This window comes from Vombatus ursinus, unplaced genomic scaffold, assembly GCF_900497805.2.
Source record: "Vombatus ursinus unplaced genomic scaffold, bare-nosed wombat genome assembly UNPS02014832.1, whole genome shotgun sequence".
NCBI lineage: Eukaryota > Metazoa > Chordata > Mammalia > Diprotodontia > Vombatidae > Vombatus > Vombatus ursinus.
In genome coordinates this window covers 63,502,886-63,530,338 of record NW_020954610.1, presented here as the reverse complement: position 1 = coordinate 63,530,338, position 27,453 = coordinate 63,502,886, and the positions used below count along the sequence as shown (strand labels likewise).

The following is a 27,453-nucleotide window of genomic DNA, read 5'->3' as shown; positions in this document are numbered from 1 at the left end:
TCCCTATACCTATCACATCTGTAAGCAGAAAATGAAAAGATATTTGGGCTAGAAGAGGGAGTCCAAGCAGGTATAATCCTGAATAACAAGTAGAGGGAAAAATCAGAAAGTCTTTCTATTTCTAACCATAGTTGTGGATTGTTAGTTGAAGGAGCTTAGTTACATGGGAATTTCAGTTAGTCCCTTCTGACAGAACTGCTTACCCACAGGTCATAAACCCCAGGTTTCTTTCAGTCCTAAATACAGCATTGTTTCCTCCTCTCCTGTAAACCCGGGAATTTATCACTTTCCTTACTACGATCAGCCAAGACTGGCCAATAGAGATTCTGACCTGATTATATTGTATGATTCAGAGCTAAAAGGTACCTTGGAGATCATCTTGTCCAGTGGTTCTTAACCTTTCTTGTGTGTCATGGATCCCATTTGTGATCTACTGAACCCTATGGACTCCTCAGAACAATATTTTTAAATGCATGAAATATATAGGATCATCAAGGAAACCAATTATACAGAAATACAGTTATCAAAATGTTCTTTTAAAACAAGTGCATGGATAGGTGTGGAATAATGTATATAATGTCAGATTTTTTAATGTCTTCATTAATTTTGCTGAACTATTTTTTGTCTCTTTTTATTCTTTGCTATGGGGGATAGATGACTTTCTGGGAAGGGGTAGAAGAGGTATACACTGGGAAAAGTAGATGATGTAAAATCAAAGTCAAATCAATAACTATGAGAAAAAAAGTTTATGGCTCCATGTTAAGAACTCCTGATCTAGTCCAAGTCTCTCATATTACAAATGAAGAAGCTGAGGCTCTGAGAAAATAAGTAATTTGCCTAAGGTAACATAGCTAATAAGTGCCCAAGCTGGGATTTAAATCCCCAACTCCAAATTCAAGGTTCTTTGGTCTGACCCTAAGTACTCTAGCCAGTACTTGAAATTGATTCCCATATTCAAGTGAAATCAGGCTTCTTGTTCTCTTTTCTAACCTAGGGTTTAGGACCTATTCTCCAGGTTTCTATGAGGGACAAACTGGAGACCATTTGCACAATTTTGAAAGAATGTTTCAGCATGCCGTGTGGCCAGATGTGATGCTGTTGGTTTCTAATGAGATAAAGCATTTATGGTAGGCATTGACTGTTTAGGATCATGTGACTCACTGAGGCTGAAAGGGACCTAAAAGAACTTGTAGCTGTTTCCAGGCCAGACCAGACCTGTTTCACATCACTTTGGCACCCCCCTCCCCAACCCAGCCAAGTACTCCAGCCAGTTGTCTTTTCGCATGTCCAGAGACACCATCAGCATCAGTGCGCTGGCAGCTGTCCAGAGTGCTGACTTGGCTGAGCCCCCAGGGGTTTTGATGTCTACATGTGACAAGTTAACAAACCACTCCAGCATCATAAGTATTGCTAGTTGTGAGAGATCGAGGCTATTACATACTTGTATGAACTATAGGACACAGTGAGGGAGTCCTACCCATTTTCTGATCCTCCCTCAGCCAGCTGAAAGTTTTCTTCAGTGTTAAGTCTGGGAGAGTTGCTAATGACTATGGCATTGTAGGACTTAGGCTGTTGATGAACCTTGCCCCTGAAGTGGCTAGTGGTTGGCCCCTGCATTCTGGTTTACAGGCATCCCCTTTGCTCAGGACTAAGACCACTGGTCCAGAGTAGGTATGTGTTATAATGGTAATATGTTATAATGTTTTTAGAGATGGAAGTGACCTTAGTGATCATCTAGTCCAACCCTATTTCTTCCACTTAACCAGCAAAGTAGAATTCTCATGTGGGTCCCTGTTGGTCTGTGTGTATCTGTGAGGGACTATAGTGAATAATTACTGGTCCTGGGTCAGTTGAGGCACCAGTGGGTTCATTGCTGAAAATAAAAGTCAGCTTGCCCCGGTCCTGCACATTGTCATTTGAGTTACAGCATTTTGAAGCTCAAATTTTACCCATCAATAGAGGGAGCAAAACAGAGAAGAGGCAGCAGCTGTCACAGACTAATCTGCAGTATTACACACCCAGGGGCCCTGTAAGGTCATGTAGGGAACTCTTACAAATGATTAATATAGCATAACATAGAGATGATTAATATTGTACTCTACTTTTCATGGTGTTAAAAAAACACAATACTTTCACCCTTTTCTTTGGGTTTCTGAACTAAAACACAGCCCACCCTCCCTTCTCTCTCATCTCCTTTCTTGACATGAATCATCGACAGCCACACCCTTTTGAGCCAGGTGTCCTGATACAACAGAATCTTTTTCTGGCATGGGTATGGATAAGGCACAGGCTCAATCCAAATGGTGTCATAGGGCACAATGAAAGAGACAAAATCCAGCTGTGTCCAGCTCAGAGACCCTTGTGTCAGGTGGCCGCTGTCCAGTTCCCAAGGCTGGGTGGTTCTTAGCCCTGAGCCTCTTCTCCCAACTCCTCAAGAAGTCTGGATTATCTCTCTTTTTCTTCCAACTCCCCTGCTCAGTCCAGACTATGCTTTCCCTAAGGCTCCCCAGACCCTCAAGAAAGTCACCTGTTTAATCTCTCAAGCCCTGTTCCCAGCACAGGTTGAGCTCCCCCTATGGGCTGGGGTCACAATTCTCTAAGCAACTAAGTTCTCACCTGAAGATTACCTTTTTGTCTTTATGTGGCCTCTGACTTGCTCCCTGGCTTCTCTTTCTGCATCTTCCTGTTTTGATTAACTAGCTATCTTCATCTTTACTCTGCTCTTATCCTGCTGCCTCCTTGAACTCAGATCACCTTTGCTTATGCCACAGTCTCACCCACCTGCCTTTATCAGATTAATCTCTTATTCCTTCCTCATTAAGCTGAATCGCTTGGTCTTTGATTTGGGTATTTTCTCTCCCTCTCTCTTCCTTCTGCCACAACTTAACTTATTTGGCTCATGAGCCAGCCCTGAGCAATGTCTATGCCCTCTTCTATGGTTCCTATGAAACCAATGTCCTTGGTCACTCTTCTGGGCCTCTGTTAAGTACTGTTGGATTGAAGATGGCTAGACTAGTTGGTTACTTCACAAAACTTACAGAAGCCTTGCACTTTAGACAATTTAAGAAGGACATGAACAAGTTAGAATGCATCCAGAAGAAAACAACCAGGATATGGAAACAGTTCTATGAATAACTGCTGGGAAACTGGGCTTGTTTAGCCTGGAGAAAAGAAAACTAAGAGGAAACATCATAGCTGTTTTCAAACATTTTAAAGACTGTCATAAGAAGAGGACATAGACTATGTATATATCCAGAGAATAGAACTAGGATGACTGAGTGCAAGATACTGAGGCAAATATTAGTTCACTATTAGGAAGAACATCCTACTAATTAATGCTGTCCAATAATGAATTTTCTCTTTTGAGGTACTGAGGTCCCCATCGCTGGAAATACTTGAACACAAGTTGTGTGGCCATCTATCTGTGAAAGAATTTTTAAAGCTAGCCTTTATATAGTGTTTTAAGGTTTGCAAAGCACTTTACAAATACTATCTCATTTAACCATCACAACAATCTTGAGAGGTAGGTACTTTTGTTATCTGCATTTTCCACACATGAAAACTGAGACTGAGAGAGGCTAAGTGACTTGCCCAGGGCCCAGGGCCCAGAGCTAGTAAGTGTCAGAGGCTACATTTGAACTCGGATTTTTCTGACTCCAGTTCAGCACTCTATCCACTGAGCTGCCTAGCAGCTGTTATAAAGAAGATTCTTGCACTGGAAGTGAACGACCTAGGTAACTTCTAAGGTCCCTGAATTCTAGGTTCTATAGGATTTAGGAGTTTGAAGAGTTAATTCCCTAAAGTAACTTGATTCAAACAATTCTTAATTAGTTCAAGAGGTCGTAAAAAATTGAAATCTGATAATAATCCAAAACCGTAATTTAGCCAGTGATTGCAACTCTCTTCATGAAATCTCTGCCAAAGCTACAATTAGCAAGATGGATTAGGTTTTTTAATTTTCCCTTTATCCTGCCCCTCCTTGTGCTTTTTCATTTCTCCCCCCATTGCACACACACACACACACACACACACACACACACACACACACATATACACACATACACATACTACATACCCATAATGCTCCAGGACCCAGTCCCTAGAAAACTAAGAATTTGTTCTTTTGAGAACCTTGTATTTGGAGACGGTTTTTTTTGTGCTTGTGTTGAGGTGGCAAACAGGCCAGTGAGAAACAGGCAAAAATGAAAGAAGTTTTACTGAGGAACAAGAGCTAGTAAATTATCAGAAAGTAGGAAATGCTAAGCAAGAAATGTGACTTTATCGTAAAGCAATTGGCATTAACTAGGAGCAAACACATTAGTCACAGATGGAGAAATACCACGTTATGTCTAATCTCCTGTCCCGTCTTTCAGAGCAGTCAAATGTGCAGGCACTGCCTTATGCTGAGGCCACACTAGTATGACAGATTCCAACCCCACCCCCCATTTCCATCACCCCCAGGGCATCCAGCTGTGTAGCAATGAACAGCTTCCCTTCTTAGCATCTTCCCCAAGCCAAGCTAGGGGAAGCTCCCTCCTAGTCTGGTTATATGCTGACAGGGGCGTTGGTTAGAAAGTGTGTATTGGACATCCCAAGCCTTTTCCACTACTAGTAACTAATACAGTCTAGGAGGCCACCCAGACATTAATGTTAACACCACCATCTGTTGGCTCGAGAAGCCACAGTAGGGATCAGTATACTGGGAACTGGGGAGAAGGGATAGATGAATCCTCTATCTTGAAGTCCATAGGATGATTTGGTTTCTTGGTGAGGATTCTGACAGAGTGGCAAGTCAGGGCTGGGAACAGAAATGGAAAGATCAGAGGATCGGAGAATTTCATACACTGTCAGTCAACTTCCATTGTTTTAAGAAAAACAGAATGCATGAATAGCATAGTTTAGAATGAGAAGATCCTAGGATATTATAAGAGCTAGCAGGGACCTGGGAAATCATCCAGCCCAACCAACCTATTTATCATACAGATGAAGACAGTGAAGCTCATGAAATCACAAGTGAAGTGATTTTGCAACACACTGAGTTAATGGCTAAATTCTGGGAATTAAAATTGGAAATATACCCTGGTCCAAAAGATATAAGCCCTCTGAAACCCAAGAGTTGGCCTTAGCTGTGAACATCCCCATGGAGAGCCGTGTTGTTGGGGTCTGTTCTTTGTCTTTAGTTTCTGGCCAGGTACTGTTTCACCATCTTCCAGGTTGCAGCATTTTCATTCATTCAGCAAGCATTTGCTGATCTCAAGGCCCTGTTCTGGGTTTGATGGTGGATACAGCAATGAATAAAACAGAATCCCTGTCTTCAAGGAAGTTCCAATCTAGTAGGAGAAATGAGATGCATAAAAATAGTTTCAGTATCAGAGAAGTTGAAAGCCCTGTGGAAGTTCAGCAGCTTCTGTGTTAGGCTTCAAAAAGCAGGTAATATTACCACTGAAAGTGTTGGGACTTGGAGGATGTATCTAATTAACCACTCTGTTGTCTTTCTCCATTGGTTAGGACCAAAGGAATATAGTTAAGAAGAGGATTTATAGTTAAAGGTGGGAAGAGGCTGGTGATTATAGCAATTACTGTGAAATTGACTAGTCTTTACAATGTGTTGTTTTCACCAGTTATTAAGGGTCGGCTTTGAGTACTTATGGGCTGCTAGGTGTCGCCATAGTGCACAGAGTGCTGGGCCTGGAGTCAGGAAGACTCACCTTCCTGAATTCAAATCTGGTCTCAGACACTTACTAGCTGTGTGACTCTGGACAAGTCACTTAACCCTTTTTGCCTCAGTTTCTTCATCTGTAAAATGGCTTGGAGAAGGAAATGGCAAAGCGCTCCAGTAGCTTTGCCAAGAAAACCCCAAATGGGGTCAAGATGAGTTGACATAGCTGAAAGTGGCTGTACAATAAATGCGTACTTACATTTCACTAAGCCCTCCCCACTATTCCCTAGAGGCCCTTTCCACTGTGGCCCTCTTGGTCCAGCTCTCCTATGGAAGGACCACTTATCCCAGGCCCTATGGTATAACTTAAGGTAATCCTTGTTGCTGGAAGGGGATGGGAAGAATTTTTATGCCAGTCAATATTTATTAAATTCCTACTATGTGCCAAGCACTGTGCTAAGCACCAGGAATATATTGGGGGGGGGGGAACAGTTCCTGCCCTCAAGGAGCTTGCAATCCAGTGGGGGAAGGCAACACACAGAAGGAAGCTAAAAAGGGACCAGGGAAACTATTGGACATAGGGGCATGGTGGAAAAGTCAGAGAAATCCCAAAGTAGTACAGCCAAGTGAGAAATGAGGCAATGATCTGACCTGGGTTCCCTCTTTAAATGGAGTTTTTAGAGTTCATGGTTACACTATACAATTAGAGGTACAGAGGGTGGTGATGAGGTGGAGTACCAGGGCTAATGAGATCTTTCTGGATGATAAGATTCTCCCAGTAATGAGCTTCCAAGGGCCTAATGGAGAAGACAGAGAAGTCCCAGAGATGCTCAATTTCCTTTCTTCTCAACTTCCTGGAGACTTTGAGTGGGAGGACCTGGTGGTCCCAGGAAGAACCATGTGTCTATCTTGGATTTGGGTCAGACTCTTGTTTAATAGCAATTACCCTCAGTGAAGCTTGCTGAAGATGGTTCCTGGTGATGAGAAAGTACTCAATTCCATTTTATTGTCCCTTCAAGCTTACTGAATGAATGTCTTCTGTACAGACTAGTGACCTTTACAAGATTTATATCAGTACTGAGCTTCCCTATGTGCTAAGCCCTGTTCTGGGATATGCTACAGAGGAAACAAGGAAAGGAGAGATGAGGAGCTCACAGTCTTGTTGGGTAGACAAATCTATTAAGAACCTTACCCCCAACCCCACTTTCCACCAGTGCTTTTCATACCAAAGGTGCTTAATAAATATTTATTGAACTAAGTCAAATACACAAAGAAGATAAAGAACAATATAGGGGCATAGTAGAAAATCCTGCTAAGAAAGTCTAGGATGATGTATAACCAAGTCCCAAAAGAATTTTACTAAGATGAATTCTCTTAAGTAGGTGTTTAAATGAGGTAGAGAGGTTGGTGTGGGTTGGAGTAGCTAAGGAAGGCTTCCTGCAAGATAGTGGTTCCCATTTATTGATTCAGTCTATGCTAATGCTAATGATCCAAAGTGTTTGCACTCAAAAAATTTTTTATGCTGCCTTATACAGTAAATAATTGTGAAGAATATTGAGTAATATATTAAATTTCCCTATGGGTTCACAACACATTTTGTAGTTGTTGATTAAAGGGCTTCAGAGAACCAAAATCTGGGACCATTGAAGATGATTGCTTTCCCCACCTTCCCAGAAGCCTGGTCATGCATTTAAGCTACATTTTCCTCATTGCATTGGGGCAGAATTCAGCACAAACCATCCCTGAGAAAAACTTCTGTAGTTGACTAAAAAATGTGCTGACAGGAAAATCCTACTCCATCACATTGGAAGATAGTAGATTAATCCTCTAGATAGTTAAAGCTTCCAGAGACCAAAACATGAGGCGGGGGAAAAGACCTAAAACAACATTTCTTTCAACCAAAGATTAGGAAGTAATGTGTTCTGTCTTTCTAATGGAATGTTTTGTTAGCCCTTAGTAAAGGCAACATTAAAATCTCTTCATTATTCCTGTTCTGACTGCAAAAAGTATTTCATAGATGTGTCCTTGACCTAGGCAAAGGCGTTGCTGTTGTGCTGACTTCCCAGCTGAATTACCTAGCTTTCCAATGTACAATCATCAGTGGTGGCCAACCCTAAATACTGACCTTTAAACTAGATTTGGTTTTGATCCCAACTGCTGGGCTGACAAGATGATTGTGTCCTACCACAGTCATCTGTAGGAAAGAGTGATCACGTCACAGTGGGACTGGTGTTGAGGGATACCAAAATGGGAGGTGAAATTTCTCTATGCTCTTACTATTAATTCAAGAGTATAATTTCTGCTTCTAGCCTCTTATGCTCGGTAGGTCTATGGCATTGCAAGGAAAGAAAAAAAAAGGCTTCCAAATATTCCCCTTGAACTACAGATTAAAAAAAATAAAATAAACATGTCTCCTTTTCTTTTACTTATTACAGAGATTAAGATCTGTTCTGGTTTGAGGACTATGAAGGGTCTGTTTGTGAATGTTAGAAATCTAGATAACAGTAATTCAGTGCAGGCCTTGGTTTTAAAAAGGCCATCATGTATGGTACATTTGGAGAGTTTATCTGGAATAAGCACTTTAATGTCAATGCATTGGCTGGCAGCTGCTATATCTTGTGAGTCCCTTTGCCAGGTCAGAGCTTAGTGGTCAGACAAGGACTTTTAGCTGAAGACAAGCCTTCCCCACTTGGTGGCAGTGTGGAAAGCTGTTTGTTGGTTAGGTAGATTGAAAAGTAAATTAACTTCTTCCCTAGCTAAACCTTTGTCCAGTGTAGGTAGAATTGCCAGGCCAGCTTTGAGACTCTGCTTTAAGAAATGGGCACATTATCCCTGCCCACTGGGGCAGTTAGAGGGATGAATGGTCTTGGAAGGTGAGTTGGGGGCTGAGGAGGACCACTGTAAGTTCATCAGAAAGAATAGAAGATTGAACACACTAGTGAGACACTTTGTCAACCACAATAGCTCCTGCCAATCTAGGCACTGTTAACTAAGTCCTTGACCAGAGGGCCACAGCAAGGGTTTGTAGATGGGACCTAATAAGGTGTTTGAGAACCAAAGAAGGATCTGATGTTTGAAGTGGCAAGTGGAGTCACCAGAATTTTTGTGACCCATGAACTCAGAACTCTGCCCACCACTTAGGCCCTTTCACTGACTGCCTCATTGGATGCCAGACTTTGACTTGTAAATGGTGGAAATATAACTCAGTGGTGAAAAGATCGCTAGGCTAGAGTCAGGTATTTTATATTCTCCTCTCAGCCGTGCCACTAGCAAATCCCTTAGCCTCCCTGGGCCTCATCTTCCTCATCTATTAAATGGAGATAATAATACTTGCATTATCTACCTGACAGGGTTGTTCAGAAAAAGTGCTTTGTAAAGCATACATTTACTCTAAGAATTCAAGATTTCATCAGCTTGATCCACTCTCCACTGATACAGATACCCTTAGTAATCGTTTTCATGAGTTGCTATGGACAAGAAAAGAAAAGAAAGAAAGAAAAAGAAATTCAGCATCTTGTGGGTAACCCTTTGGTGATGAGCTCTCTCAGACTTACCTAGGCTGGTTCTCCAGACATGCATTCAATTGCTAGGATATATTCAAAGACTTTATAACTGGTTAAGATTTGACTGAATTAGTAGCATACCCTTCAGGAATTCAGTATCCATACAGTGATGAGGTACTGGAATAAATAGGACTTAAGTGGAAGGTAAAATATAAATGTGAATATTCATAAATATATGTATGATGAATGATATAAATATATTCTATATGTCTAAATATAAATATGTTAAAATTGTTATATGTCTAGCACCTAGTGCAGTACCTGGCACCTAGCAGGTACTTAATGAATGTTTATTTGTTCTATTAACTAATTGAAATGGGAACTATGATCATTATTAATTATAACTGCTCTCATCATCAACAGCAACAATAAATGTGCAGCAAATTAACTTTGATTCAAAATAGTCAACAGTTATTGCAATCACTCTAATTCCTCAAGAATCAGGATCCTTTGACAACCTTATGAAGTAAGTTGTATAAGAATATGTACCTATGCATATACATACATAAGCATGTACATTATCTTTTTGGAAAGAGGTTAGAGGAGCATTCTGTGTGGTATTCTCAACAATGGAAGATGGACTGCAATAGGATATATCCCATGGGTATCTGAACCTCAACATGTTTATAATAGAACTCATTATCTTCCCCTCAAAACCCTGCTTTCATCCCAAATTCCCTATTACTGTGCTGTAGAGGGCATATCATTTTCTCAGGTTCCCAGGCTTCCAAGATGTCACCCTCAGCTCTTTATACTTCCTCTCTGTATTCAGTCTGCTATCATCTTGTCACTTTTCCCTTCATGATATCTCTCATATGCATCCTCTTCTTTCTACTCACATAGCCTCCACCCTGGTACAAGCCCTCATCACCTCACTCCTGGACTATTGTAATGATCTTCTGCTTAATCTCCTCTTTATTTCTTCCTCCTGAGTACAAAGAGTACAGAGAGGTGGAGAGGGTCATAAGGTTTAGAGCCAGAGGGGACCCCAGAGATTATCTAGTCCAACCTCCTCATTTTACAGATGAGGTTCCAGAAGGGAAGTGACTTAACCAAGGTCATGTAGTCACGCCCCCAATCAATGCTGGTACTCCTGGCTCCAAATTCAGGACTCTTTGCGCTACCTTTTCATTGCCAAGCATGGGTGTGGGATCCCTCTTGTACTTGCTGTAGGGTCCATCTGGTAGAATTGTTTCTTTGATTATAGAAATTATACTTCTGGAATGAGCTTCTTCAGAGCAAGACAGTAATACATCCCATTTGTGTAGTATTATGTAAAGTACTAAATGTAAGTTAGTATTATCACTATAGGTTATGGTTATTATTCTCTCTGTCTTGTCTACTGTTTCACAACCTCTCTCCCAAATGTTCATTTTTTCCCTAACCAGCTTTGTGTGAGGGGCTGTATTGGTGGGAGTAGGAGAAGGTATGTGAAAGCTAGGCAGAATTGAATAGAGAAGGGGAATAGGAAAAGGAGGGGCAGAAAAGAACAAGGGAAGAAAACTTGCCCTGCCAGGCCATCCCTAAGGCCCAACAATGCCCCTGTGAGCCTCTTGTTTACTTGACTCTGAGCCTCGCCAGCTCCTCAATTTAGCCCGTACCCTGTTAGCATGCTAGGTTGCTCCCCTTCTCTCACGTCATTCCCATCTCCTCCCACCTCCCAGCTGAAATGCCATCTCCCTATGATCCATCTCCATGGATCATAGCATTGGACTGGAAGTCAGGAAGTCAGGAAGTCAGGAAGATTTAGATTCTATTTTGCCCCTGACACCTCCCTGTATGACTCTGGGCAAGTCACTTAAGCTCTATATGACAAGAGGGTCAGACTAGATGACCTCAAAGGCCCTGTCCATGACCCCATGAGCCAATGACTCTGCCTTGCAAAGTCACAATTTGCTGTGCAAGTATGGATGGCAATGATCCACCTGATGGTCTCTGTATATCATTTCATATGTATCTCATAGCAAACCTGTGAGGATACCAGTACAACTAGTATTATGCCCATTTTCGGTTTGGAGAAACTGAAGCTCAGAAAGGTACAAACACTTATTCAAGGTCATGCAGCCATTAAATAATAAATCTGGGACTTACTCACCTATACCACTGCATGTGGAGGGGTCTAAGGAGTCACTTTCACTCCTGCACAATATACATTTTCACAGGGACCTTCTGGAAAATACATCTCTCAAGATGCTGTTCTCTAACCTGTAGAAATTACTCTAATGTAGGAATTTCAGGCCAAGTAGGCACCATGGGAGGTGGGGGAGGGAATGTGAGAAGGTAAAATGGAGTGGAAAGAGATTTACCGTCATGAGGAACCTTGCAGTAATATCCCTCCCATTATACAACATTCTCTCCTCTCTCCCTTGGTTCTGCCCTTGGCCTGCCTAGTGACTGGTATAAAACATTGAGAATGGGTAGAATCTCTGTGTTCCTGGGGCAGGGGAAGTCTTTTGGAAAGAGTCCTTGGGATCTGAAGAACAATGATCTAATGCTGCCCTTCCGTTGGTCAGCTGTATGACCTTGGGCAAGTCACAAACTCTCTGAACTTCAATTTACCCAATTGTAAAACAGAACAAATACCATTTGTCCTACTCAGGGAAAACTGTTTGTAAATTTTAAGGTGCTATAGAAGGATAAGGCATTTCTTGTTTATTTGTATCACCATTATCATTATCATTGGTATCTACATGAAATTACCTGGCCAGCCTGTGACCACCTTTCTCTTGAGAACTATAACCAATGAACAGAGAGCCTAGATGTTATATTCTCTCCCAACTGGAGAAACTGGACCCTGAAATGGTATCTGAATGACCCAAAGGCCCCCAGGATGAGATGGAAATAGAATTCTGGGTTTAATGTCATTCTCTGTCTACTCAGCCAGATCTCCTTTGCAGCTGAGAGCTCCATTTCATCCAAAGAGAGTCCACAGGACCCTCAGGCCCCCAGCCTGAGAACTAGGAGCTGAAAGGCTGGGCTGAGCAGGGCTGAGCTGAGCCGAGTTGAGCCGAGCCGAGCTGAGCTGAGCTCCACGGTGATACATAAGCCGAAGAAAGTTTTCCTTCTTTGGCAGCCAGCTCCCTTTCCCCAGCCGGGGACAGGAACACAGGAGATTAGAAGGTATTTCCAGCCAAAAACAACCCCACCACAAAATGATTTTCTGACAGATTACACAGCCATAACAACCACTCCTGCAGCATTACAGACTTGTCACTGGCTTGAATTCATTTCCCTTTCTGTTGTGTGGCTTTGATTCTTAATTATACACAGAGATCTCACTCATAAGTGGTTCAAGGGAAGGAATTCCTGGCAAATACCTTGGAGTGGGTGGAGATTAGCTCAGTATCTTGTGTATTAGGAGCTATTTTCAGGAATGCACTGGATTACAAAAGAGTGTGTTCCTCCCCACCATTCCTGCCCCCTTGGGTATCAGTCATTCTTTATCTCTTTATCCAACTTTATCCTCAGCCTTCTCAAAGTGACCATAGGTCCACATTTCCTAATTCCATTCTGTCTCAGTTCTCCTCTCCCTCCACCCCTATGGGAAGACTTCGATGCTCACTGCTCCTGGGGATCCTTGCAGTGAGGTGTTGGGACCATCTGTTGTCCTGTCTGCAAGTTCAGTGGCCCGCCTGTCTGGATTTGGCACCAGTCATCTGGAATCAATCATTCCTGATTGGTATTTAGTGAGCGTTCCAGGGGTTTGGGGAGGGGTCCCAGGACTTAACCCCAGAGCTGATATTACCTACATGCAGATCAGACTCCAGCAGGGTCATTTGGGTTCCCAACTGGAGGAGAGAAAAGGGAGCTTGATCCTCAGTTACTAGGAGGGACTCTGGGGGTGTTGAGGGTGAATAAGGAGGACAGGCGCTGTGTAACATTTAAGGACATGGAAGCCACGTGTGCTGGCCTCTCTTGCGCTCTGGCAGTTCTTCCCTCTCCACAGCGCCCAGTGACCAAACACTTGCACAATGTTTACACGACATCTCATCCCCAGTTCCCAGCTCACTCGGCCAGGGTCTGCTTTGCCAGCTGGGACAGAGCATGTGTAGGGGGGTTGTTTTTTTTAGGTGGGGGGGAGGGTGATGAAGAAGAATTAGGAGACCTGGGCTTTCTGACGGGCTGTTTCCTGACCCTAAATTGTGATCCCACTTCACAAGTAGTAATTTGGGGAATAAACCCCAAATGCAATTATCTGGGACCTTGTCTCTGAATCTGCAGACCATGGTATGCTGGTCAGTTTTCTTTCTCCTTTCTCAGGAATGTCTGTGCTGTACCCCCAGACCAAGTACAGCTTATAGCATCATAGGACTTAGAGCTAAAAAGTACCTTAAAGATCATGTAATTCCACCCTGTCATTTTTCAAATGTGGAAATTGAAGTTCAAAGAGGTTAGGTGATTTGTCCCAGCTAACACAGGTTTTAGACCCAGGTTTTCTAGTTCCTAGTTCAGGGCTCTTTCTACTCTACTATGCTGAGTCAGCTTTGGGCCTCAGTTTCCTCCTCTGTAAAATAAGGGTGGATTAAAATGATTTCTTAGGTTCCTTCCAATGGTAACATTCTATGATTCTATGCCCCAAAGTGTGCTAGCCATCTCCAAGGAATCTATGCAACAAGAGAGCCAAAAAAAAGACTGAGCAAAGGCAGAATGCCTCATGGGTACTGCTCCCTTGGCCAGTGAGTGGCTCAGATGCAGGGAGATGGCATTTCCACAGACTGGCAAACCAAAGCTGAGATTTCTGGGGGAGGGGAGAAAGCAATGTGAGAGTCAGAACCAGAACTCAGATGTAGGATGCCAATTGGTTTGGTGCTACTGGTTAGCGCTACTTATCCTTGAGCTTTGTCCCTTCCTCTGAGTGCTGAGGATGACAGAGGTGTTTCAGGACCCAGAACCATTCACTTCAAGAACAATATCATTGAGAAAGAGGCTAGATTAAAACAGAATTGTTCTTTTTTTTTTTTTTTTTTTTTTTTTACAGCTGGAAAGAGCTTTAGAATGGCTCAACCTCTTCCTTTTATAGGTGAGGAGACTGAAGCCCTAAGAAGTAAGCCAGAAGTAAGCCACATCTCCTGACCTTCTGGGCCAGGGCTCTTTCCACTGTCTAAGTTGGGGATTGAGTTAATTAAACAGGAAGCCATTCCCTGATGATCCCTTCCAAGCAGATCTTACCCTTCCTCTTTGTACTTCTCCCTCCCCTCTCACCTTATATCCCTTGCCTGTATGATATGGATTAGAAGTGTGGTCAGGACATCCAAAGAAAGAACTATGGAGTTTGAATGCAGATCGAAGCATACTATTTGCTGTTTTTTTCTTCTGTTTTGTTTTGTTTTCTCTATCTTGTGGTTCCTCCTATTGGTTCTAATTCTTCCTTACAACATCATTAATGTGAAAATATGTTTAATAGGAATGTATATGTATAGCCTATATCAGATTGCATGCCATCTTGGGAAGGGAGGCGGGGAAGGATGGGGAGAAAAATTTAAAACTCAAAAGCTTATGGAAGTGATTGTTGATAAATCAAAATAAATTAATAAAAAAAAGAAATGTGGTCAGGCACAGTAGATTCCTCCTGGGGTAGTCCTGAATTGGAGAAAGAATGCCTAGCAAAAGGTGCCACTTCCAAAAAAGGGATTGTGCTGCTAGGACACAGTGTCTTGGATGTCCTTGGCAAGCTGCCCAGGAGGTTAGATGTTGGTCGGTCAAGGTGTGTGGTTACTGAGCTACTCTGAGAATCCTCTAAGAAGTTTTCAGAGAAATGTGAGCCCTAACTAAGATAATTAACTCATTCACTAAACTCATTACTACATAGAAGCAGCAAGTGTCTGCATCCCTGACTACAGCTCTCCCACTTGGATGTACTGAAAGCCAAAAGGCATCAGCTCTTGGTGGCCTCCAACACCTCCTGGCAGCACCATTAGGCCCTGAAAGGTTTTTGGCATGAGCAGTTCCCAGTCTAGATGCTGGAGGGAGGAAGCAGCCACAGGCTCTACTGAGCAGGGCAGGGGGCTGCCTTCCCAAAGTCCCATGCTAGGAACCAACTACTGCCTGTCCTTCTGTTGAGCACCTATACATTCACAGGACAAAGCATCAACGAAAGCAACTGTCCTGGAACTCAAAACCCCTAAGACACAGAGCAGCTCTCAGTCGGCCAGCGCCCAAAGGGGACGTCTGTTTCTGTGATGGAATCCTGTATTTTCCATCCGGGAGGAGTTGGGCCAGGGCTTCCTGGAACTGACCCAGAAATGATCTTCCCAGCTGCTCCTGATTAATAATACCTCGCCTTTTAGAGCTGGGTGGGTGAAAGGCAGGGCAGCCCCAGGCCGCAGTAGGAAGAGGAATCATAAGCACACATTACTCTTCTCTGCTGTATTTTTCAAAGTGGCCCAATCAATGGTCTTGGTCCTCCGGGGCCCAGACTTTGTAATGCCAGGCATCTGTCAAGGGAGGCTTTAAATTGCTTTGGGCCCAAGGGGAGAAGTGGGATGGTACTTTTATGCAGGGCCTAGTGCAGCCTCTGAGCTGCTTAAGTAGAGCTAAGCCTTGGCTCTAAATTAACCATCCAGTCTCCCATGGGGAGCCCTCTCTGCTGTCAACCTGACCTGCCTTTGCCCTTTCCTTTCTCTTCTTCTCCCAAGGTCTCATGCTGTCTTCTACCTTCCCCTTTTCAAAATCCACTTTTCAATAGAATCCAATAGACTCATTTACCCTTGGAGAGAAAAGTCTTTATTACTCTTCCCCAGGGGATTTGCATTTCTACAGAGGCAGGTTCTTCAAGAGCATGAAGCTCTAATGACAGAAGTCTAGGAACCATGATAGGCCATTTGGGAGAAATTTGGGGATGTAGTGACTTCTGAGCACCTTTATATCACAACACAGAGTAGGTAGTTGCCTCCTTATGTGGTTAGGCCCTATCCTTTGGAAAGTGGGGTTCATTTCAGTCAATCAACAAGTGTTTAAGTGCCTACTACGAGCCAGACACTGCAGCCTATTCCTATCACATAGCAGGTAGACCCCATCTCAAGATAGGGGTCTTGGTTATAGCCATCACTAATTTCATCACTAATCCAGGGTGGGAACCTCAGTTGACAGTCTAAGATTCATACATCCTAGTTCCTCTAGATAATTCCCCAGCAATTCCCATCCATACTGACCCCTTGTTTTCCTGACTTCCTATATGCCTTCTTTAACCAAAGCATAAACTCCCGAGAACAAGGACTATGCCTCCTTCCCCTCCTTTCTCCACTATAGCATAATCTAGCAATGAACTGGAAGCATTGAAGGCTTTCAGCCCACATCCATGGGCTTGGACTTAGAAACACTTATCTTACAAATGGCCCATAAACATACATAACCACTGTTCCTCCTTCCCTCACTACATGGAGTGCCCAGTGCTGCTGCTGCTGCTGCTGCTGCTGCTGCTGCTGCTGCTGCTGCTTCAATTCATTTCAAAGAGTACTTACTTTGTATTAGACACTCTGCTCACTGCCCCTAGGAGATACAAAGATGAATAAAGCACTCTCTTTCTGCCTTCAAAGAACTTACAGTTTAATAGGGGGGAAAAGGAGGAGAGGAAAAGAAGATAACTGTTGCTGTCTAGGGGTGCTGAGAACCCAAAAATTCAAGGGTACAGGGCGCAGGTCTGCCTGAAAAGAATTCGACCACTCAAGCCTTCTTTCAGTCCAAGTAGCAATTTTATTGTAACACCAATAGAAGTGGGCCAGACTCCTAGTGAGTCTGCACTATTTGTGTTACCAGTACAAGCAGGTCAGATTTGAAGAATCTGCATATTTGATGAGGGTAAAATGTTGTGCTTTTATACAGAAAGACTGTGGGAAGATCTGAATGGGATTAAGGAGTGGCGAGTAGCCTGGGGTGGGCCAGGTTCAGACAAGGCGAGCCACAATGAAAGGACAGTTAAAAGGATTATTGACTGGGATGGACCATGCCTCAGGTGAATGCCAGGGATCTGGGCCATGTGGGAAAGTCCAGGGCTTTTTAGGAGTCTATTACTAGTGCCCTATCAATACCAAATGGACTCATCAGTATAGTACAAAGCAATATGTGATATGTACCATATGAGCAAAGTAGATTCTAGGGGAGCACATAGGAGAGAGAACTGACTTCTGCCTAGAGGGACCTGGGAAGGCTTCAGATAAAAGGTGACACTTGAGCCACTATAAAAAAACAAAACCATAAACTTAAGAGGACTTTTATGTTCAGAACTGGAGAAACGGAAGAAATTGAAAAACAGAAACAATTAAAGGAGTCTGACCCCAGGGATAGAGATGGGGGGATAGGGGAGAGGAAGGTAGGGCTGATTTACTTTTGTTTGTCCAATCTACTCCCTGAAATGTCTATTTCATTTTTCTATACTACTTAAAGTTCCAGCAGCTAGAAGATAGTTTGGGACGACAAGATTTTCTCTTTGAAAAATGTAACCAGCTCTAGTAAGGTTATATCTTTTCAGTCAGTCCTTTCCACAATAGTGTGAATTGGTTCCTTCATATTGCCTTCTTTCTAATGGGTTAGTGAGACAGAGGACTCTGAAGGAATGGAAGATTTGATTGGATGACAGGAGTTGTACATAATTTACTGTTCTGTTTTAAAGGGAAGGCTGATCTGGGCAAAAGGCTTAGAGACAGCATAAAGACATTGGATACCTGAGGGAAAAGGTAGCAGGAAGTAGGAAAAAAAAACAGTGAACAGAAAAGGAGGTGGCAAAAAAGATAAGTCAAACTATTCCTCCTTAGAATTTTTTTAAGTGTCAATTCTACATCCAGGAAAGGTGATCTTTCCTGACACCAACCCCCAGCCCCTTTCTACCCCTGATATATTATTCAGGCTAGTATCATCAGAGCCAGAGCCAGCAATTCTAGCACCTAGGACAAGCAGAGAAGACATCTTGTTTCCCAAGGCCTTACTGGGAAAATGATGCCTGGGTAAAGGGACAAAGGTAGTTTCACCACAGATATAGGGGTACAAGGACAGCATGGGACTGTGATGCCTGGTACCAAAATCTGGATGTGAGGGGGAAGCATAGCCCCACCTAGAAATCAGGCACCCTTCATCAAAGCACCATTCTCCCCACTCTAGTTATAGCTGTGAGTGTAATTAATACCATAATTCAGCTACATTATGGGTTAAATGGACCTTTCTGAGATAGCTTGGAAATGTAAGCATCGTTTATAACATTGTTTCTATGGGAAAATACATTCTAGGTTCCAAGCAATGGATTTACAAATTAGCTTTTGGAATACTGCCTGTTTGTGAGTTGGGGGTGGCCTATACTGGTTGACTTGGCTTGGCTTGGCTTGACTTGACTTGACTTGACTTGACTATACTCTACTGCTGCTGCCAAGAGGTATAATTCACAGAGGCCTCCCTTTTCTGATTGTACATTTTTGATGCCAGGCATTAGGTCATGTAAAATCAGCAATGCCCCCAAATTGGACAGTGCTACTAAATATACAAGACTGGAGGAGGGAGAGATTAGGACAAATCACCAACAGACGCAGAACTAGACTTTTTTCAGAGATTTACTAAGAGTCTTTGGCTTTCCATCAGCCTTAATATACACCTACACACATCAAGTACAGACCCATACAGACACCCAGATGTGTATGCACACACGCACATGCACACTCAGAGTCATTTACTCTTGCATTCATACATTTGCATTCGGCTCAGAGTTACCAGATGGGTGGCCTCACATAGGGGAAGCCAAACCCTTCCGCTCCACAGAGAAACAGAAGAATTGCAAAGCACACAACAGCTTCTGTTGTAAATGTGGTAGAATCCTTCAAGAACTTCATCATCCTTTTCTACACACACACACACACACACACACACACACACACCAGTTAGATGGTACAGTGAGTGAATCTAAAGTCAGGAAGACCCGAGTTCAAATTCTACCTCAGACATTTATCATCAGTATGACCCTGGGAAAATCATTTAACCTGTTTGCCTTGGTTTCCTCATCTGTCAAATGGGAATAATGATAGCACTTATCTCCCAGTGTTGTTGTGAAGATCAAATAAGACATTATTTGTAAAGTGTTTTACTGTATAAATGCTACCCATTATTATTTTTTTAATGTCCTGACTAGTTTTGTTCTAAGTTTCCATGTTTTCTCTTAAAGATGCTCTCCTAATTCGCCAGTAATCAACCTGGTCTGAAGCTTTTGTCCTTTCTGCCATTTCAGGCTTTCACCTAGTCTCTGACTGGGCTGGACAGATGAAATCTTTAGCTCAATGGTGTCTTTTTCTGGTGTCATTCCAGATCTTCTTTTGCCCCAATCTGGGAATGGTCTTCACTGGGTAGGGATCTCCCTTCTTGTACAGTCTTCAGCCTTTTTATATTGGCACTTGCTGATTTTCATGGATAACTTTTATACTGATACAAACGACATATTCATATGGACCTGGTATTCTGGCTCACTTCAATAAAAATTTAATAGAGTTTTAATCTCCTTCTTCAGTTCCTTGTTTGCTGCATTAATATCATAAGCCAGCCTCATTCTGCTCCTCACTACTTGTATGACCTTGGGTAAGTCCCTTAAACTCTTTACAAAGGCCTCATTATCCTCATCTCTAAAATGAGGATCTTGGAAAGATAATTTATAACATTCTATGGTCCCACGATCTTTCTTCAGTTACTTAAGACAGAAATTTCTTATTAGTTCATTAATTTGACAATGATTTTTAATTTACTATTCCAATTATTATATGAATATTATATACTTGTCTGAATATAATTTGTACTTCTACAAAGAGATCTCTTTGAAAGGAAAAAACGCGTGTGTATATACACACACATACACATACACACACAAATCCAATTATAGGACACCCCTGGGTTTTATGCAAACCAGATTTTTGCCTAGTGGGGTAGCACCCCTGGGGTGGAATACAGCCAATATTTTGACCAATGTGACTACAGCAGTTATTAATCTATGACCCACCACAGTCACTTAAAAAGGATCTTGTTTCATACAAGGGATATTCATACTTTGCATTTCCAAAAGGTACTTGGTAAACCTTTGGGATACTTTAAGGTCTAGGGTTAAAAACCCTGTTTCTGGCTGTCTTGAAACTCCTCCTAAGAAGGACTATACCTTCCCCCAATTCCTTGCCTTTCTCCTCTCAGCCAGACATTGATGCTTTTCCTAGGCTCTCAGGAAGCCTACCTGAGCTCATGAACTCATTCCTGGGGCAAGAACTACATTCCAGAGCTCTGCCTTCATGTATCCAAGAATATGCCATTGACCTCCAACTCATATTTGGAAGATGCCCTTTAAAAGACCAATTCACCCTTTCCCTAGCAAGGTAGAGTAATCTCTGGGGAGTCCTCAAAGAGTGTCACTCATTAGAAGAGAACTGTTAGAACATCTGGCCTGTCAAGCCATGTGGAATCTGTCAGTCATCTCCAATCCAGATTGATTCCAATCTCACCACCTCGCCTCAGAACGCCCATTGTTGATGTCCACCATGTTGACTTACCCCAAATCTTGCTGTTTCTTTATCTTTCCCAAACTTATGCAATTGAACTGGATTGAACTTTGCTTTAAAATACTTGCTTCATTTGGTGAGCTGCCAGCCTCATGAGATACCCCACCCCACCAGCCAGGCTACCTGCTGGTTGTTAGCAGCACTGCAACACCACCTGCTGGATGAACTTTGCCCTAGTTGGAGACCTTTTTTGACTCCAAAGACCATAATCCTGGATTAAAGAATACAAGATTTGAGATTTCCAGTATTCAGAATGCCCTGTGACAATCTCCCTGTGAATGTTTGCCTTCTATTCCCTGATGCTGCTTCAGCTCTGTTTTTCTTTCTCCATCACTCTAATGGACTCTACGTCTGGCTCTAGAATACTTTCCTTGTTAAAAGGGAGTTTAGCAGGTGTTAAAGATGGATTCTTATCTAATGCTTTCACAGTACAATTACCAGAAGAATTAAAAGAGTATTTTACCATTTGACCCAGATATTCCAGTAGTAAGATTATGCCTCGAGGAGGTCGATAATAAAAAGAAAATGTCTATACACACCAAAATATCTGTAACAGCACTTTTGTCATGTGACAATTAGAAATTAGAAATAAAGAATTAGAATTAGAAATAAAGTGGATCCCAACCAGTTGGGGAATGGCTAAACATAATGTGGATGTCATGGAATATTACTGTGCTACAGGAAATGGCAAATGTGTGAATATAGAATATCACAATCTGATACAAAGTAAAGTAAGCAGAAGTTATTATATATGGCTACAACAATGTAAATAGAATGACCACAATAGTTAATGTTACAAAATTACAAAGAACAAGCATGACTCCAAGAAAAGATATGAGAATATACTTTGATAAAGATATGAGAAGATTCCCTTGGAGAGTTGGGAGGTCCATGGATACAGTACGTTGCACATGTTTTTAGACTTTTTTGATGTATTGATCAGTTTTACTGATTTTCTCTTTCTCTTTTTCTTTAAAAATATTGTCTTTGGGATGGCTTTCTGGGAGGGAGGAAAGAAAAGGATCCTGGAGAAATTTCAGTGGTGTAGAAGTTGTGCTGATGTAAAAAAAAAAAGATATCAATCAAATTTATTTTTCAAAAAGAAAGTATTTCAAAGGAGAACTTTGGAGAGAAATATAGGTAGCTTTCTCAATGATTTTGTGTCAGAAGAAGAATGCTTGTAGATTTTTCTATTCAAAAGGGTGTCTAGAATTCAACATGTGAGTAGGGAGGTTACCCTATGTAACAGTCAGTTCTACCTCTCATCTCTTCTTTCTTCTCCATTTCTACTTCTGCTACCTTTGTTCAGGCCCTTTCTGTCTTTTACCTGTACTATTGCAATAATCTCTAAATTGATCTTGCCACTTCCTGGTGTCTCCTCTTTCAATCTGTTCTATATACTGCTGCCGGATTAATCTTCTCAAAGCAGAGTTTTGATTATATCATCTCCCTATTAAAAACAAACAAACAAACAAACCTTTAGCAGGTCCCATTGCCACTGAATAAAATCCAAACTACATAGCTTGTCATTGAAGGTCATCTTTGATCTGCCTCCTGCCTACATTTTTTAGCTGTATTTCCACTGTTTTTCCTAATGCTGTAGGGCTAATCTACAAATGTTCAAAAGTCATATTCATTCTGGCTCTAAGCTTCACTTCCCAAAAACATAAGCACATAATTCCACCCCTCTCCAAACCGCCCCCTACACACACACTTTCTCCAAGATCAATGTTATGTCTCTAATAGACTCTGGTACAATGGATTGGGGGTGGTTTAGCTTGAACCAAGGTGGACTTTCTCACTGTTCCTCAAACATACTTCATGCTTTCTTGCATCTGTGTTTTTATTTGTGTACCCTCCACCTGGAATGCCCTCCCCACCATAGAGAAAAATAATAATGGGTAATAACATTAATTATATAGCACTTTGGTGTTTGCAAAGTGCCTTACAAATCTTATCTCATTCTCACAAAAACCCTTGGAGGTAGGTGCTATTATCATCTTCATTTTACAGATGGGGAAACTGTTGTAAACAATGATTAAGTGATTTGCCCAGAATTACACAGTAAATGTCTGAGGCTGTATTTGAACTCGGGTCTATCCTGACTCCAGACCCAGTATTCTATCTACTACACCACTTAGCTATCTGAATTCATAGTCACCTGCCTAATCCTACCCATCATTAAAGACCTAGCCCAAATTTTACCCCTTCAGTGAAGTCTTCTCTGGTTGTAGCTCTACCCTTCCCCCAACTCCCTGCCCTCAACAGATGGGATTATTCCTGCTTCAGTCCTCGGGAAGCATTTTGTCCCTCTCTTGTATCACTTATTACATTCAGCTTTGTGTTGTGGTTATTTGTATACATGTCCATTCCCTTCAACTAGATTAGAAACTCTCTAAAATTGGGCGGGTGCCACATGCGTCTGTTGAGGACAAAAAGATGACTTGAGTTAAGACTTTCTGCTTTTGATTCTAAGCTGACCCAGACTTTGTGGCTCTCCTTAGCTGGGTATATCTCTAGAGCACTGAGGACTTATAAGAAGAGGAAATACAATTACAGATCAAGTCTTTATCTGAAAGAAATATTTTCTCTAGTGTTTTTTTTAAAAGATAATAGTAAATGTGCCAAACAAGTGAAAAATGGGAATGAGTATTACTATCCCAAAATTAATTTAAAGTCACAGGCCACTAGGCCTTCAGGATTAGTAGATCAGTGCTAACCTACAGGAGCATAAACCATGTAATCTGCTCTCACTTTCTAAAAGCATAAGAATATAACCTCCTATACACGTACACACAGAAGTAACCCCACAATTTCTCCAAACCCAAAATTCTGTGTCCAGTGGTTTCTGTGTAGTGGCTGGTGTGGGGGGAGTTAAAAATGAGCCTCAAATATGCCTAATCCCTCCCCCCCCTTCCCTACCCACCAGTAACTAACTCTCATAGGTAGTAGTTGTTGCTGTTCAGTCATTTCAGAAGAGTGGTGTCCAGCTCTTTGTGACCCCATTTGGGGTTTTCTTGGCAAAGATACAGGAGTAGTTTGCCATTTCCTTCTCCAGCTCATTTTACAGATGAGGAAACTGAGGCAAACAGGGTTAAGTGACTTGCCCAGGGTCACATAGCTAGTAAGTGTCTGAGGTTGGATTTGAACTCAGATCTTCCTGAATGCAGGCCCAGCACTCTATCCATTGTACCACCTAGCTGATGGTAGGCATCTTTAACTTCTCAGGGCATTTTCATTTCCAATATCCTATTTAAGCCCTATGAGGTGGGCAGGGCAAGCACATCTCCTTTTGACAGTTGGGCAAACTGTGGCCTAGGGAAAGGTCAAATGATTTGCTCAAGGACAGACCTAGAGGACTGGTAAAAGCAAGACTAGACCTCAGGCCTCCTGACCCCAAGTCTAGGGCTCTCTACCCCAGCATACTTCACTATATCGATAGTAACTTACTCCTTCCATCAGTTCATAAATCCTGGTTTCTTGACCCAGATGACTTCATGAAGCAAAACCGGGGCATGCTGCTCTTATACACCCTGAAGAACCCCAGCTTCCCAGAGTACATCTTCAGCAGCGAGTGCGGCATCATGTGCCTTGACATGCATGTCAAGCACCCCTACCTGGTGGCCGTGGGCTATTATGACGGCAACGTCGCTATCTACAATCTAAAGAAGCCCCAGTCCCAGCCGTCCTACAAGAGCTCAGCCAAGTTAGGAAAGCACTCAGAACCTGTGTGGCAGGTGAGTGTTCATAGAGGTAAGTAGAAGAACAGCTGGAGGGAATCCGGTGAGGAATAGGCAAACATGCAGACTTGAACGTGGAGAAGACCTGGTGCGCCTAGGGTCAGATCCTGTCTTTGGAGATCTTTCACTTTTCCCACAGCCCATAGATGAGCCATTGAGAAGAGACTCAAGGGAATTATCTGAGAAACACCTTCTGGGTCATACTGGCAGCACAGCTGCCAACCATGTAGATAAAATTCATTGCAAAATATTCCTTCCTCTCCATTTGGTTTTAATGACTTCTATCCAGAGGAACCAGACAATTCTCCCATTCCTCAATGTGAGCTAATGACCATGGCGTCCTTTGTGGATTTTCTCTTGATTTTCTTGGAACAAAGTCAGGAGGTTTCTTCAAGACCCTAATGGGGTGATCCCTGAGTTGTGTGCATAGAATCAACTCCCATAGATTCCTGGTAACTTCTGGGTTTTTTTGTCCTGGGCCTGAGCTCTTTTGTCAGGAATGACAGGTGGAAAAAGCAGGTTCATTCATGGATCCCTCAAAACTAGCTGGTCCAGGACAAGGACAATGTATACATAGTACTTCCCAGCCAGGTACTCCCTTAATTTATTTTTACTCATACTTAGGGATTGGGTTCCCAGAGGGTAGCTGCCACTTTGGGTGCAAGGGTAGCCTATGTATGGCTACTGCCAAAACTATAGCTCATGAAAGTCTTTAATATGCATCAAACCAATAATGGGGGGGAGGGGGAGAAACACTACAAAACATCCCCTCCCCAAATCAGAAGTGACTGTCCTGTATGTACATTCAGCATTTATGGGGAAACTGAGATCAAATTTAGAGTTTAATGGTACTGAGACACATGTGTAGGGCACATGTGTAATCAAGGCATCTCTCAACCCCTGGTACTGCAAGACCTAGAAATCTGTGCAGAATCCTTCCACTGTTCCCACTGGGTGTGATGTCTCTGCTATGTGAGTTGCTTGTCTGGGCTCCCAGAAGCTGTTCCACTCCACAGTTCAACTCACAATTTCCAGAACTAGCTCTCTCTCTCTAATTAAGTCCATATCCAGCTCTCTTCTCTACTGCCAGGGGTCCCATTCCTCAAGACTGCTCCTTTCCTCAAGTGACTGCCTTTCTGTATCTGTGTTTTTCAGGAGCATGTGTGTCTCCTCCCTTAAATGTGCCCTGAATGTTCTCAAACCAAAAACTTTCAAAATGCTGCATAGGTTGTCTTTCTGTGGGCAAGTAGCTGCTAGACATCATGGCTGCCGAGGGGCAAGGGATAAAGAAATCTTTCTTCCCAACTCTCCTTCCCCCTAGGTCTTATTGCATAAACTCATTCTGGACTGGAACTCCCTGGAACTATTCTGGTTTAGTTATTTAAGACACCCACAGGAGTGGCTAATTTGTTTGCTCAATCTCTTTGTTCCTTTCTCTGCCTCAGTCAGAGAGGTGTTTGCACCTCATAAAGGTGTTAACACCTCATTACCTCATCTGTGTGACTATATTTTGTGACTGTATCAACTAAGTTGGGTCAGGGAAATCACATCCTTCCTCCCTTACATGTATCTCATGGAATAATATTTCATCATCTCATGGTCATCAAACTGAAGAGAATTTAATATCTTAGCATAACCCCTCATGCAAAACCTTTAGAGAAACATTAGCTAAATTAACCTTATCTAGTGACTTATGTAATAAGGAATACTTCCCAGTAGCAAATGCAGTTTTTCTTCATTTTGCCCAGGCCCTTGAGGTACTCTAGCTGGGCTTTTCTCAGGGCCTGCCAAAAAATCAGAGGGCAGTGGATGTTCCTGTTATGGGATAGAAGGATTAGGGTTTTTAAAACCTGGTCACCATCACTCCTTCAAAGGACTGTCCTCATTGGACAAAAAACCATGGGAAATGGAAGAGAAGGGGAGGCAAGGGAAGAGGAGGGAAGGGGATGCACTGAGGGGGAGGGAAGGGGATGCACTGAGGGGGAAGGAAGGAAAGAGTCTGCTGCCCTGGAAAGAATACTAAATTTGGAATCACGGGACACAGATTTGAATATTGGCTCTGTGGTTTACTACTTGTGTGATTTTTAGGATTACTACTGAGGCTGTTTTCATTATTTGAGTCATTTGTGTGTTTATGCTAAGCTACAAATTTCCCCGGATAGTCCATATTTTCGATAGTTCTCATAAAATAGCCCCTCTAAAACATTTTGCTTACTTAATGGCGTTCAGCCTGCCAGGTAATCTCTTAGCTGGAGCTTAGAGCACTGGATTCAGAGTCACAGGACCCAGTTTAAATCCCAGCTCTGCCAACCTTGGACAAATCCCTCACCTCTCTGGACCTCAGTTTCTTTGTCTATAAATGAAAGGCGTGAACCAAGAGGTCTCTGCAGTCCTTTCTAGTTCTGTATCCTATTAGAATAGAATAAAATAGGCTATCAGTAAAGACCAGAGAGGAATAGGGCCGAGGACTCCTGACTCCTGGTCCAACTGTGAGGAGAAGACTTGGGAACCAGTGGGCCTTTCAAAGCAGAGGTATATCAATTAGACTGCAATTTCCCCTCTTTGTGTGTGTGTCTTCAGGCAGCTTTGAACCAAGAGGCAGACCAGGGGATGAGTCTGGGCATGACATCTGTGGGTCTGAGAGAGATGGGGAAATCATCGAGGGGAATGACCTCAACAGGAGAAAAGAAGAATGCTGGGGTTTTAAGGAAGCTCAGATAACAAAGTTAGGCTCTTTTTCACTCTGGTGAATTTTTATTCCTTCTAACTAGCCTTTTGGCCAGTGTGGAAGTAGCAGGAATACCCCCTCCCCCATTCGCTAATTTTTTTTTTTTAACTTTTCCGGTGTCCTGATTCTCCATCTCTTATCTAGTAATTTTAAAAATAATCTGTATTTATATTGCTCTTTAAGGCTTACAAAGGGCAACTGTATGGCACAATGGATAGAGTGCTGGCCCTGGAGTCAGGAGTTCAGATCTAAA

At 42.5% G+C, this 27,453-nt stretch overlaps 1 protein-coding gene across 1 annotated transcript in view; it reads left to right on the top strand.

Moving 5' to 3' along the window:
* The window catches only part of DNAI1 (dynein axonemal intermediate chain 1), a 247,207-nt gene that overhangs the window by 147,787 nt on the left and 71,967 nt on the right, over positions 1–27,453 (top strand). Inside the window, exon 14 of the mRNA XM_027839294.1 lies at positions 24,222–24,469. Within this exon, the coding sequence (XP_027695095.1) occupies positions 24,222–24,469 (248 nt within the window). The remainder of the gene's footprint in view (positions 1–24,221; positions 24,470–27,453) is intronic.